Genomic DNA, 13,812 nt, shown 5'->3' with positions numbered 1-13,812 from the left:
ATGCCTTCTGGGATAAATGATAGCATATTCGAATATCTTACAACACCTGTTGGACAGAGTTTCTCAAAACAATTCCATTTTATGTTTACTCCTATGGCGAGTCTCAATAAAAAGCAAGTAGGTCTATTCGTAACAGTTAATACAATGGACAGAGGTGAGAGGTTTGTTTGACACATTTAGTGACAGATGGCTGTGAAAGAACAATCCAGTTCAACATACTTTTCTTGTCTAGTTTGTCTTTCTTGTCCTTCTTTTCTTTCTTCTCTTTCTTTTTCCTCTCATTCTCTTTCTTCTTCTCCTCTTTCTCCCTCTTTTTCCTTTCCTTCTCCGCCTTTTCGTCCTCATCGTCATCTTCGTCTTCCTCGGCTCCAAGTAGTGTGTAAATGATGCCGGTCTGGGAGTTGACACCTACTGCTGTGATCAATATCTTCCCAGAACCCTCCATGACGTGGGTACCTGACGAAAGAAAAGACAGACATGGGACAGACATGATCACAGGAACCTTAACAATGGAATCTCTCCAACTAAAATGGGATGGTACATTTTCAGACTTTTATTGCATGTTTGAGAAAAGTGAAGAGGGGCATCTGTTAAATATGTAATTAAATATGTAATTAAACTTGTATGGCCTAACAGTATCTATGGAGGAATAGAGAGCGTGCTGTTTCAAGTAGCTGTTGACTCCTAAGAGCTCTTAAGAAGAGTGATTGACAGTAATAGGAAAAGGCTATAACGTCTGATGCACCAAACAGATATTTAATTTCAGAATGTATTAAAATTAGGTTAAGATTAGGGTTACGAGGTAGGGTAAGTGTTAGGGTCAGGGCTAAGGGTTTGGTTAAGGTTAGGATAAAGGTAAGGGACAGTTTGAAGTTTTGGCTAGTCAGTTTAAGCGTCAGCTGTGTCCTTATAGCCTCTCCCACAACAATAATATATACCAGGCTTTTTTGGTCATGATAGACAGGGCATGAGTAGTAAATGTTGTTATTCTCTACTTGAGTAGGGATGGGAAATCAAATGGTCTATTCCATCACCCAAATCCCCATTCATTCACTTTTTTTCCAGGTGCCTGCCAGTGCCACAGCAACTACAGTATTTCAAGGGAGAAAAACAAGTGCCTCAATCTATTATCATCTCTTAGTAGTAGTCTACAAACAAGGAGACCCATGTGGTCGTGTTGTGCAGTGGCAGTCAAAGCCTTCAAGCTACAATCCATGAGGTTTGATTAAAGTGACGCTCCAAAAGGTCTTGTATCAATTCAGCCAGTAGTTTTGAAAGTAGGGCTCACAAAGAGTAGCTGCTGCTTTGGCAAATACGAGACAAAATGGGTCCCCGAAATTGGTCACAATTGGCTACTACGTCATCCATTTCGTATGATATGTTGTGAATTGCATGGGGTTATGGCCCATGACGTGAACATGCAAAACCGTCGAGGTAGAAGAGCCCTTCTCAAATGGAACAGTAATCTGTTGTCAACAAGGCAGGATGATGCATCGTTCAGAAACCAGAAAATATATGTTTGAATTTTCAAACTACTTTTCATTGAGAAGGCAGATAAAGCCTGTTAATCAAAATCAATCATGTTTGCATTTGAAAACACAGAATCCTACACATTACTCCACGTGCTTCAAACTACGTAACCTTTGTTTTGAGCCAACTTCGCCGTTGGCCAGAACGAGGGCACCTGGCTCACGCCCGGGAGGCAACTCAGTTCCAAAACAAATGCAATCAACGCTAACCCGCTTCACCCGGGACGTGCCCGGGGAATTAACAGAACTCCCTCATTAATTAAAACAATAACAAAGCGGCACCCCGCCTCTGTTTCTTTAAAAGCTGAGAGATGGGCCTGGATTAATGTAAGCACTCTCATATTCATAGAACAAGAAATGGATGCAAGGACTGACCATCCATGATATTATTATTTTTAATTTAACCTTTATTTAACTAGGCAAGTCAGTTAAAGAACAAATTCTTATTTACAATGATGGCCTACCCCGGCTAAACCCGGACGATGCTGGGCCAATTGTGCGCCGCCCTATGGGACTCCCAATCACGGCCGGATGTGATACAGCATGGATATCAAAATTAAATGTTTAACCATGTTTAAAGGCTATACAGAGTTTGTTTTATGTTGTTGATAAACATTGTAGTAAAACTAGCTTTAGATGGGGTACAACAGTTGAACAAAGCTCATGAGGCATTTATAAAGTAATTTTTTCAAGAATCAATATCATTCACTAATAAGTTTTTTTTTTAAAGTACTTATCAACTAAGGATTTTAGCTTGAAAGGGGAGTGATACCACTGGGCGTTAAACAGTCTGATCCATATTGGATTTGTAACTAGACATCAGCCATATTATATGAAGAGAGGAAGGCTCATCATCATTACCTGACAGCAGCATGGGATCGTTGTCCAATGTCTTCTTGACATGGTCAGATTCACCGGTTAGAGAGCTTTCATCGATTTTCAAATCATTTCCCTGGATTAGCACACCATCAGCAGGAAGAAGGTCACCTGGAAAAACATAGACATACACCAGACTGTTCAGCTGGGTGAGTTAACTCATTTACCCCAGATTCAGACAGAGTAGAGGAAAAAAGTAGGATTGCTCACACACAAACTGTATGCAAGCTAGCACACGGACACACACACAAATAAACACAGAACGGCATTTTTCTTTCAGGACCATACCGTATTTCACTTGTGCAACATCGCCGACTACGATCTCAGCCACGTGGATCTGGATGACTTGACCTCCGCGGACCACCGTGAACTTTTGCTCCTGTTCAATACGGCTCTGCAGCCCGCGGAACTGCTTCTCTTTACTCCAGTCATTGAACGCTGTCACCAGGACCACACAGACGACAGACAGGAGGATGGCTGCACCCTCAATCCAGCCCGTGTCTGCCTCCCCCTCATCCTCCACTCCTCCCGCTGCCTTCCCACAATCTGAAAGAAAGGGACAGTTGTCACTATCTGGACGTGCTACAAAGGACAGAAGTAAATTGCATTCCCTCCAGAATTGTGTTTTTATACCTCAGGCCTAACCCTAAATTGAGGACAAGTAGCTCATTCATTCTGATGACATTGACAATTTTGTCTTTGGTAGCATGGCCATTACCCAAAGGATCCCACAGAAAGTATCCTACAATGATTATAAAACAGGAAGTACACTGTCTTGATCCCAGGAAGTACACTGCGACCGACTACTGCCACTGATGTCCTTTGTGGAATGGGATTATGGATTGATTGAAGTGTATCAGTTTCAGAGTGAACCCCTTTATGATTAGATAATAGGCAGGATACTCACACTTTGTACCAAGCTGTATCTCTTTCTATCAACAAAGTCAGAGACTTGTGACGATCCCCAGGAGGACACAGAAACAAAGTGCCGTCTGAAATTAGATCTGCTTGTTTTGGTCTGCAATGAAATACTAACTATCCGTCCAATAACCAATTACCTGCAACTGCACAAACCAGACGCATGTATTACTGCATGCATGAAGTTTACAGTTGCAAAGTAGCAACAATCAGATCTTTTGGTATTTGATTGAGTAAATATGAATCACTTGGTGATTAATCCATTAGAGCAGGTATTCCCAAACTGGGGTACCCCCAGGGGTACGCGCAATGCCGTGGGGGGTACGCCAAATAAAAATGTGATTCACATTTTCAAACAGTACATTTATATTTTCCAACGGGGCTATACATTTGGGTGATGTTTCTTTCTCGCCTGAGTAGCCTTGTTTCACTGGCAAAAATTAAATGAAACCATCTAGTGTTCAGCAAAATAATAACACAATGTCAAATACAACTAGCCTAATCAAATAATTAACATCCAATCACATTAACTGTTACTCTGTCTCGGTAAACCTTCACTCTTGCGCAGACATTTAGAAACAAAACATGACCATTTGAAAAATAAGCCACAGGAGTTTATTGAGCGAGAATAAAGACTACTTTCGAGAAGTAAGACGTGTAAAAGCAACAGATACCATTAATAAGAAGGGGCTAGATGCTGAGTTTAACGAATGTCGTCGGAAGAAGGAGAAGAGGACCAAGATGCAGTGTGGTAAGTATTCAGAACACTTGAACAAAAACAACAAACAAACAGTTCTGCAAGGTGCAATACACAAAACAGAAAACAACTACCCACAAAACCCTTGTTGGGCAAGAGCTACCTAAGTATAGTTCTCAATCAGAGACAACGACACTGTCCCTAATTGAGAACCATACCCGGCCAAAACCAACGACATACAAAAACATAGAAAAAGGAAGATAGAATGCCAACCCTAGTCACACCCTGGCCTAACCAAAATAGAGAATAAAAACCTCTCTATGGCCAGGGCGTGACAGTACCCCCCAAAAAAGTGCGGACTCCGGCCGCAAAACCTGACTCTAAAGGGGAGGATCCTGGTGGGCCTTCCTTACGGCGGAGGCTCGGGTGTGGGCCCCGGACTGAAGACCCTGGTAGAGGATGCCACTGGACTGAGGGGTGCCTCTGGACTGATGGGCTGCGATTCTGGCGGCTCCGGAGTGAAGGGCGACTCTGGCGGCTCCGGAGTGAAGGGCGACTCTGGCGGCCCCTGGAGTGCAGGGCGACTCTGGCGGCCCCGGAGTGCAGGGCGACTCTGGCGGCTCCGGAGTGAAGGGCGACTCTGGCGGCTCCGGAGTGAAGGGCGACTCTGGCGGCTCCGGAGTGAAGGGCGACTCTGGCGGCTCCGGAGTGAAGGGCGACTCTGGCGGCTCCGGAGTGAAGGGCGACTCTGGCGGCTCCGGAGTGAAGGGCGGCTCTGGCGACTCCGGACAGACGGGTGGCTCTGGCGGCTCCGGACAGGAGGGGAGACATACAGGCGGCCTCCTCCTTGGCCGAGGCACCGGATGCGCTGGGCCGTGGAGGTGCACTTGGAGGTCTCGAGCAACGAGCCTGCACAACCTGTCCTGGCTGGATACCCCCTGTAGCCCGGAAAGTGCGGAGAGTTGGAACAGGCCGCACTGGGCTGTGCTGGCGAACCGGGGACACCGTGCGTAGGTCTGGTGCCGTATAACCCGGGCCAAGGAGACTCACTGGAGACCAGATGCCCTGAGCTGGCATCATCCCTCCTGGCTCGATGCCCACTCTAGCCCGGCCGATTCGAGGAGCCGCAATGTAGCGCACCGGGCTATGCATGCGCACTGAGGACACCGTGAGCTTCACCGCAAAACACGGTGCCTGCCCGTTCACTCTCTCGCCACGGTAAGCACGGGGAGTTGGCTCAGGCCTCCTACCTGACTCCATCAATCTCCCCGTGTGCCCGCGCCAATCAAAAAAGGTTCTGGGGCTGCCTCTTGTGCATGTTACCTCGAGCCAATTCCTCATAGTGTTGCCACACCGCTCTAGCTGCCTCCAGCTCCTTTTACTCTCCCGGCTGTGCCCAGGGTCCGTTGCCGTCCAATATTTCCTCCCATGTCCAGGAGTCCATTACACACCGATTGGTCCTTTGGTGGTGGGTAGTTCTGTAACGAATGTCGTCGGGAGAAGGAGAAGAGGACCAAGGTGCAGCGTGATAAGCACTCATAATACGTTTAATAAATACGAACACTTGAACAAAAACAACAAACTAACAGTTCTGCAAGGTGCAATACACAAAACAGAAAACAACTACCCACAAAACCCTTGTTGGGCAAGAGCTACCTTAGTATGGTTCTCAATCAGAGACAAGGGACAGACAGCTGTCCCTGATTGAGAACCATACCCGGCCAAAACCAACGACATACAAAAACATAGAAAAAGGAACATAGAATGCCCACCCTAGTCACACCCTGGCCTAACCAAAATAGAGAATAAAAGCCTCTCTATGGCCAGGGCGTGACACTGAGCTACCGAGTTGCTAGGACAGGCAAGCCCCATACTATTGTGGAGAACTTACTTCTTCCTGCTGCCGTGGATATGGCTGGGACAATGCTGAGGGAAAGGCCCAAAAAACTATACAGACAATGTCTTTATCAAACAACACTGTTTCACAATGCATCAATGACATGACAGGAGATGTTTCGAAAAACAACTACTCCTTCGCATACAAGCCAGTGAATTATATGCGTTACAGCTGGATGAGTCAACAGCCTGGCACAGCTCCTGGTATACAGCTCCTGGTATATGTCCGTTACGTTTATGGTGGGTCAATTAAGGAAGACATCCTCTTCCGCAAACCACTGGAAACCAGGACAACAGGAGAGGATATTTGGACAGCTTTGTGATATGAAATGGACTTTGGTGGTCAGGATGTGTTGGTATCTGTACTGATGGCGCAAAAGCCATGACAGGGAGACATAGTGGAGTGGTAATGTGAGTGCAAGCAGTTGCTCCAGACGCCACTTGGGTACACTGCAACATCCACCGAGAGGCTCTTGCTGCCAAGGGAATGCCTGACAGTTTGAAATACATTTTGGACACTACACTTGTAAATAACTTTGTTAAAGCAAGGCCTTTGAACTCTTGTGTATTTTCTGCACTATGCAATGATATGTGCAGCGACCATGTAATGCTTTTACAACATACAGAAATGCTTTGGTTATCAAGGGGGAAAGTATTGACACGTTTTTTAAATTGAGAGACAAGCTTAAAGTTTTCTTTACTGACCATAATTTTCACTTGTCTGACCGCTTGCATGATGATGAGTTTCTCACACTACTGGCCTATCTGGTTGATGTTTTTTCTCGCCTGAATGATCTGAATCTAGGATTACAAGGACTCTCCGCAACTATATTCAACGTGCGGGACAAAATTGAGGCTAAGAGCTCTTTTCTGTCTGCATTAACAAGGACAACACACGGGTCTTTCCATCATTGTATTTTTTCTGTGTGGAAATGAACTCAAGCTTACGAACAATGTCAAATGTGATATAGCGAAGCACCTGAGTGAGCTGGATGTGCAATTACCCAGGTACTTTCCCGAAACAGATGACATAAACAACTGGATTCGTTATCCCTTTCATGCCCTGCCTCCAGTCCACTTACTGATATCTGAACAAGAGACCCTCATCGAAATTGCAACAAGCAGTTCTGTGAAAATGTAATTTAATCAGAAGCCACTGCCAGATTTCTGGATAGGGCTGCGTTCAGAGTTTCTTGCCTTGGCAAATCGCGCTGTTAAGACACTGATGCCCATTGCAACCACGTACCTATCTGAGAGTGGATTCTCGGCCATCACTAGCATGAAAACTAAACAGGCACAGGCTGTGTGTGGAAATGTATTTAAGACAGACTCTCTCCAATACAACCCAACATTGAGTTATGTGCATCCTTTCAAGCACACCCTTCTCATGAACCGTGTTGAGTTATTTACAATTTTCGAATAACAAATAAGGTTTCATATGTAAGATGGCTAAATAAAGAGCATAATTATTGATTATTATTATATTATTATTTGTGCCCTGGTCCTATAAGAGCTCTTTGTCACTTCCCATGAGCCGGGTTGTGACAAAAACTCACACTCATTCTTATGTTTAATAAATGTATAGCGTGTGTGTGGCAGGCTTACAATGATGGCAAAAAACAACATTTGAGAGTGCGCTGACCCAGGTGCTTGAGGGGGTTCGCAGCTGGATGTTGAATGTTTGAAGGGGTGCAAGTTTGGGAAGCACCCCATTAGAGGACATGGTATTTCAAATAAGAGTAGATACTTACTTTCTCTTTCGGCATCTGGAGGTCTATAAAAAGAAAGGCCTAATGAAATGATGGCTGCCACTTCTAGGATAATTAGTGTCACATCTTGCAACGCTTCCCACACTAACTGAAGAAATGTTTTTGGCTTTTTTGGAGGTATTACGTTCTGTCCAAACTCCTCTTTCCTTCTGGCGATGTCGTCAGCATGCCCTCCTAACCCTAGAGACGAAGGAGGGAAAGGAATTATTAACAACTGTATGGCATTTTGTATTGTCTAGAATTCATATAGTATCAGATACAGATATAGGATCTTAATCTGAACCATCATAATACTGCAGCAACAGGAAAGGTGAATTATTATGTGAAATATTATTGATGGACATTTTCGTAGGGACAAAACAAACTTCAGAAGCCTTTTTAAACGTCTGCATTGCAGGAAAGATCTGCAACTGGATGATAATCTGTACATGCATCCCAAAATGAATAGAAAAATAGTGTTACTCTCCCCCTGCTTGAACTCCCAATTCTGAGCAAAGTAATGCAGACTTGTCTGTTTGAACTTTTCATTATGTTCACACACTGAACAGCAGAAACAGAACCTGTCAAGAACGGTTAGAGTTGTTTGTTTTTGGAGGCTTTCTAACCTGAAGCTTTAGACCTTTGTGGTGGCTCTGCATGGGCTGTGTTTATGACTAAACCTGACAAAGGTCGGAGGACCATGAACACGGCCCATGGAATGTTACATCACAAGGGTCTTTAGAACAGGCTAGGCAAATCAATGCCATTCAAAACCCTCATCTGCCCTCAAACAACATGCTAGACTCAAAAGTATGTTAAATAGCACTGGCATGTGCAAAAAGACCACTCAAAATACTTGCAGTAAGATGTATCTTTTTTTACATTGTCCATGACGGCAATACTATGCAGATACTGTGCAGATACCATGCAGATACTAACAGTCAGTATGGGATCCTGTTTAATGATGCACCTGCGACCTGCAATATTCCAATATCTTTGGTAAGATTTTGGTTATTTTGCAGACAGAAAGTGTCACACCAAAACCTTTTTGATGGACACATGTATTCTCGCTGAAAGGTGCTTCATAATGCAACCAGATCTGAGATTGTATTGGCTGTACTTTTCTTTACATTTAATCATTGATTTAAAAGAAAATTATGACAAAGACATACATTTCCATTAGGTGATTCTGCTTCTGCCCCTCTGATAGAGAAAGCAAACTGATCTAATCTCTGAGCCAAATGGACAGGCAAAAGAAGTCAAACAACAAACTCGGTTTACTCCTCTTATACTGTATTCTCGTTAGATTTTATAGAGATCTCTAGTGCTTCTATGACAATAACAAAATAAAAGGGACAAGAGATGGCAGCCTTGTCTATCAACACAGTATACCTAAAAAGTAATGGTCAGTGACACCAATGTGGTGTGTGTGTGTGAAACAAAGACATCTGCAGTTTTTCAATCATGCCATGTCAAATTTAGCAATGCAAAATAATAAGTATTGCTGCTTGTGGGCACACAACTTCAGCCAGCTAGTGGGGAGAGATGGTCTGCAACCCTTTGCCTTGATGACAGCTTTGCACACTTGGCATTTCCTCAACCAGCTTCATGATGTAGTCACCTGGAATGCATTTCACTTAACAGTTGTGCTTTCTTCAAAGTTAATTTGTGGAATTTCTTTCCTTCTTAATGCTTTTGAGCCAGTTTTGTGGTGACAAGGTAGGGGGGTTATACCGAAGATAGCCCTATTTGGTAAAAGACCAAGTCCATATTATGGCAAGAATAGCTCAAATAAGCAAAGAGAAATGACATGAAGGTCAGTCAATATGGAATATTTCAAGAAATTGCAGCCCAAATAAATGCTTCACAGAGTGCAAGTAACAGACACATCTGAACATCAACTGTTCAGAGGAGACTGTGAATCAGGCCTTCATGGTTGAATTGCTGCAAAGAATCCACTACTAAAGGACACCAATAAAAAGAAGAGACTTGATTGGGCCGAGAAACACGAGCAATGGAGATTAGAGTGCAAATTTGAGATTTTTGTTTCCAACCGCCGTGTCTTTGTGAGACGTAGTGTGGTTGAAAGGATGATCTCTGCATGTACATTTGCCACCGTAAAACAAGGAGGAGGAGGTGTTATGGTGTGGGGTGTTTTGCTGGTGACACTGTCTGCGATTTATTTAGAATTCAAGGCACACTTAACCACCATGGCTACCAAAGCATTCTGCAGTGATACACCATCCCATCTAGCTTGGGCTTAGTGGGACTATCATTTGTTTTTCAACAGGACATTGACCCAACACACCTCCAGGCTGTGTAAGGGCTATTTTACCAAGAAGGAGAGTGATGGAGTGCTGCATCAGATGACCTGGCCTCCACAATCCCCCGACCTCAACCAAATTGAGATGGTTTGGGATGAGTCGGACTGGATAGTGAAGGAAAAGCAGCCAACAAGCGCTCAGCATATGTGAGAACCCATTCAAGACTGTTGGAAAAGCATTCCAGGTGAAGCTGGTTGAGATATTTCAAAGAGTGTGCAAAGCTGTCATCAAGGCAAAGGGTGGATATTTGAAGAATCTCAAATATGAAATATATTTTAATTTGTTCAACACTTTTTTGGTTAATACATTATTCCATATGTATTATTACATAGTTTTGATGTCTTCACGATTATTCTACAATGTAGAAAATATATTTTTTTAAATAAAGAAAAACCTTTGAATGAGGAGGTGTTCAAAAACCTTTGAATGAGGAGGTGTTCAAAAACCTTTGAATGAGGAGGTGTTCAAAAACCTTTGACCGGTAGTGTAGAAACGCAGAATTTTCACATATGTTGCTGTTGGGGTGGTGCTGGAGATGATGAATATGAAACATTTAGATATTTCCCTTTAACCTTTCTAATGATATATTTTTATGTCACAACTCCAGAAATATGACCCTACTAGAATATCAATTAACTTTGTTTCTGGAAAATTAATGCTCAGCTTCTGTTGCTTGTGGCATTGTTGTAGCACATACCGCTAGCAACATTTTAGCCACAGACTGTTATGTGCAAGCTGTCTAGTCATTTTATAAATGTGCAATGAGCATAAAATTACACATTTATATAAAGAATTGGCAACTCGTTCTCATTCTGATAAAAAAGCATTGTCTTATGTGTACAGGTAGGACCCTTGATTTCAACATCTAAACAAAGTGGACAGGCTAGCATGCTGTTCTAACAGTTGGAGATGGACAGGAGGGTGTGTTCATAACAGGTCAACTGTTCAACCTTGTTAGCCAGTAAATAGATCCAAGTTGGCTAGACTTAAAATATAAATATTTATCTGGTTACTCACTACAATGTGAGCTTGTGCTTGAAATGTTGTTTATAAGACCTGTGTTAAATTTTCTATAATGCTTGTCACAAGAAGTTGGTCATTTTTAGTGGGGATGTGCATTGTGCATGTTTCTGGTATTTATTTTGACAAAAAGGGCATTTCATAGACAAACGTGAAAGCCAGATCAGTGATTATTGCGAAATAGCTGGTTAAACTATTTTGATAAAATAGTTAACAAAATCTTTAGCGGGTCCTATGGTGGTGGAAAGCTTATATTAAGCCTAGGTATAATATTACAAGCCCTGAATTCATTAGATTATTGCTGACTGTTTGAAATGCAGTGCCTTGAGGTTTAATTGTAATTTGAGAAAAGAAAAACAAGATCATGAATCACCCATGGGATTGAGAAAAAAAACAGAAATATGATTTTTACGCCATATCACCATACTTTGCACTAATATAATGAGGCATGACCTATCTTGAATTCCCCCTGGAGAGCGGATGACTCTATCGTTATCACTGCAGTATGGGTCAAATGGCTGCTTGTGTGACTCCAGGCAGCCTGCATCGAGAGCAGCCTAGGCATTCTCTGACCTCAGTTGAGTTTGTATGCTTATTCCCTCAAAGCAATTTTGCTTCTTCTGACACTTAAAGGTTAGAATCCAACTCAAGGGAAAAGCACCTGCGGTTCTGCTTCAACCTATCACTGAATAATGCTCGACATACAGGCTTTGAGCTGCCTCATCTTTCAAAAATGAACAAAAAGGAGCAATAAAAACGTTACACAAGCATGAGAGATTAGTCCTGAACCAAGCAATCAACTGCCATGCTCGGGCGTTTAAGGTGAGGGGGATTACACAAGGTAAATCAATCTGCGCCCACAGGTCGCCATTGAGTTATATTGCAGTGGCGCAGCAGTGCATCTTTATGTGTCGGTCGAATGGATTTTCCCATGTAGTCAAGCTGCGTGTGACATTTTAATGCTCTATGTATGTCAATCATGTCTCAGTTGGTGGGTCAGAAATGGTGCGTGACGACAAAATGCTAAAGTTGATTATTGAGTGTGCATGAGAAGGCCATTGTGAAGTAATAAATAATGCCTGGCAAATGTCAAAGGACAGAATGTGACACTGCATGGAAAGCCCTGTCCTCATGGAACACCAAGGAACTTGGGCTCCAAACAGCAGTGAACACTCACCTATACCTATTAGAAACAAAAAGTGAGATGTAGATATTGGTGTGAAGCCAAAACAGAAAGGAAATTCACATAAGGACCACAATGCCAACTCCACCCATGCTCTACCAAGGTTTTCTAGTACACAGCTTTGACCTACTACAGTAGCCCATGTTGGTCTATTGCACTTCAAACAATGTGTATGCAGGTTGATTAGGATTCAAACCTTCGCAATCAGCCTAATTCATACTCTTAGAAGAGGTGATCACACAATAATGTGATTTGTATTGGATTCTTTACACACTACACACTACACTACACACTACATTCCATTCCACTACCTTTTCAAACTTTTTTTAATTATATGAAATTAAGTTTGCTTTTATACTTACAAGACCATCATGCTTGATTGAGCGAGCTGTTTTGACTGTATTTCGTTCACTGTTACTTTAGCAAAACATGTATTTGAGAAAAAAATATTTCATAACATCTTTATTTGGTCAGTATGTGCCCAACATAACAACAGGTGGTGGTGTGTTGGACACATGTATTCATGCAGTGCCTTCAGAAAGTATTCATACCCTTTGACCTATTCCACATGATGTTGCGTTACAGCCTGAATTCAAAATGGCTAAAATTATACTTTATCACCGATCTACAGTGCCTCGCAAAAGTATTTATCCCCCTTTTTTCCTATTTCGTTGCATTACAACCTGTCATTTCAATAGATTTTTATTTGTATTTCATGTAATGGACATACACAAAATATTCCAAATTGTTGAAGTGAAATGAAAAAATTAAACTTGTTTCAAAAAATTCTAAAAAATTAAAAAACGGAAAAGTGGTACGTGCGCTCTCGTTGGCTGGCCCTTGCTTCATACTCGTCGCCAAACCCACTGGCTCCATGTCATCTACAAGACCCTGCTAGGTAAAGTCCCCCCTTATCTCAGCTCGCTGGTCACCATAGCATCTCCCACCTGTAGCACACGCTCCAGCAGGTATATCTCTCTAGTCACCCCCAAAACCAGTTCTTTCTTTGGCCGCCTCTCCTTCCAGTTCTCTGCTGCCAATGACTGGAACTGTCACGACTTCTGCTGAAGTCGTTGCCTCTCCTTGTTCGGGCGGTGCTCGGCGTTCGACGTAACCGGTTTTCTAGCCATCATTGATCCTTTTTTCATTTTCAATTGGTTTTGTCTTGTCTTCCCACACACCTGTTTTCAATCCCATTCATTACCTGTTGTGTATTTCACCCTCTGTTTCCCCTCATGTCTTTGTCAGAGATTGTTTTATTGTCAGTGTAGTGTGATTGTTTGTTTAGGTGGGCGTCGGGTCCTCGTACCCATGTTTGTTTGTTTATGTACAGTTAGTGTTATGGAGCATACTCGTTGGACTTTATTAAAAGACTCCATTTTACACTCCATTTGACTCTCCTGCGCCTGACTTCCCTGCCACCTAATTACACCTATGCATGACAGGAACGAACTACAAAAATCTCTGAAACTGGAAACACTTATCTCCCTCACTAGCTTTAAGCACCAACTGTCAGAGCAGCTCACAGATTACTGCACCTATACATAGCCCACCTATAATTTAGCCCAATCAACTACCTCTTTCCCAACTGTATTTAATTTATTTATTTATTTTGCTCCTT

At 42.7% G+C, this 13,812-nt stretch overlaps 1 protein-coding gene across 3 annotated transcripts in view; it reads right to left on the bottom strand.

The window, feature by feature from the left end:
• The window catches only part of LOC118359326 (plasma membrane calcium-transporting ATPase 1-like), a 52,955-nt gene that overhangs the window by 9,978 nt on the left and 29,165 nt on the right, over nucleotides 1–13,812 (bottom strand). For all 3 annotated transcript variants that reach the window (XM_035737829.2, XM_035737827.2, XM_035737828.2), the window contains 4 exons: nucleotides 7,668–7,865; nucleotides 2,694–2,951; nucleotides 2,391–2,516; nucleotides 220–456 (listed from right to left, as the gene is read on the bottom strand). In XM_035737829.2, the coding sequence (XP_035593722.1) occupies nucleotides 220–456; nucleotides 2,391–2,516; nucleotides 2,694–2,951; nucleotides 7,668–7,865 (819 nt within the window). The remainder of the gene's footprint in view (nucleotides 1–219; nucleotides 457–2,390; nucleotides 2,517–2,693; nucleotides 2,952–7,667; nucleotides 7,866–13,812) is intronic.

This window comes from Oncorhynchus keta, chromosome 26, assembly GCF_023373465.1.
Source record: "Oncorhynchus keta strain PuntledgeMale-10-30-2019 chromosome 26, Oket_V2, whole genome shotgun sequence".
NCBI classification, from domain to species: Eukaryota; Metazoa; Chordata; class Actinopteri; order Salmoniformes; family Salmonidae; genus Oncorhynchus; species Oncorhynchus keta.
This window is presented reverse-complemented; position numbering and strand designations above follow the sequence as displayed.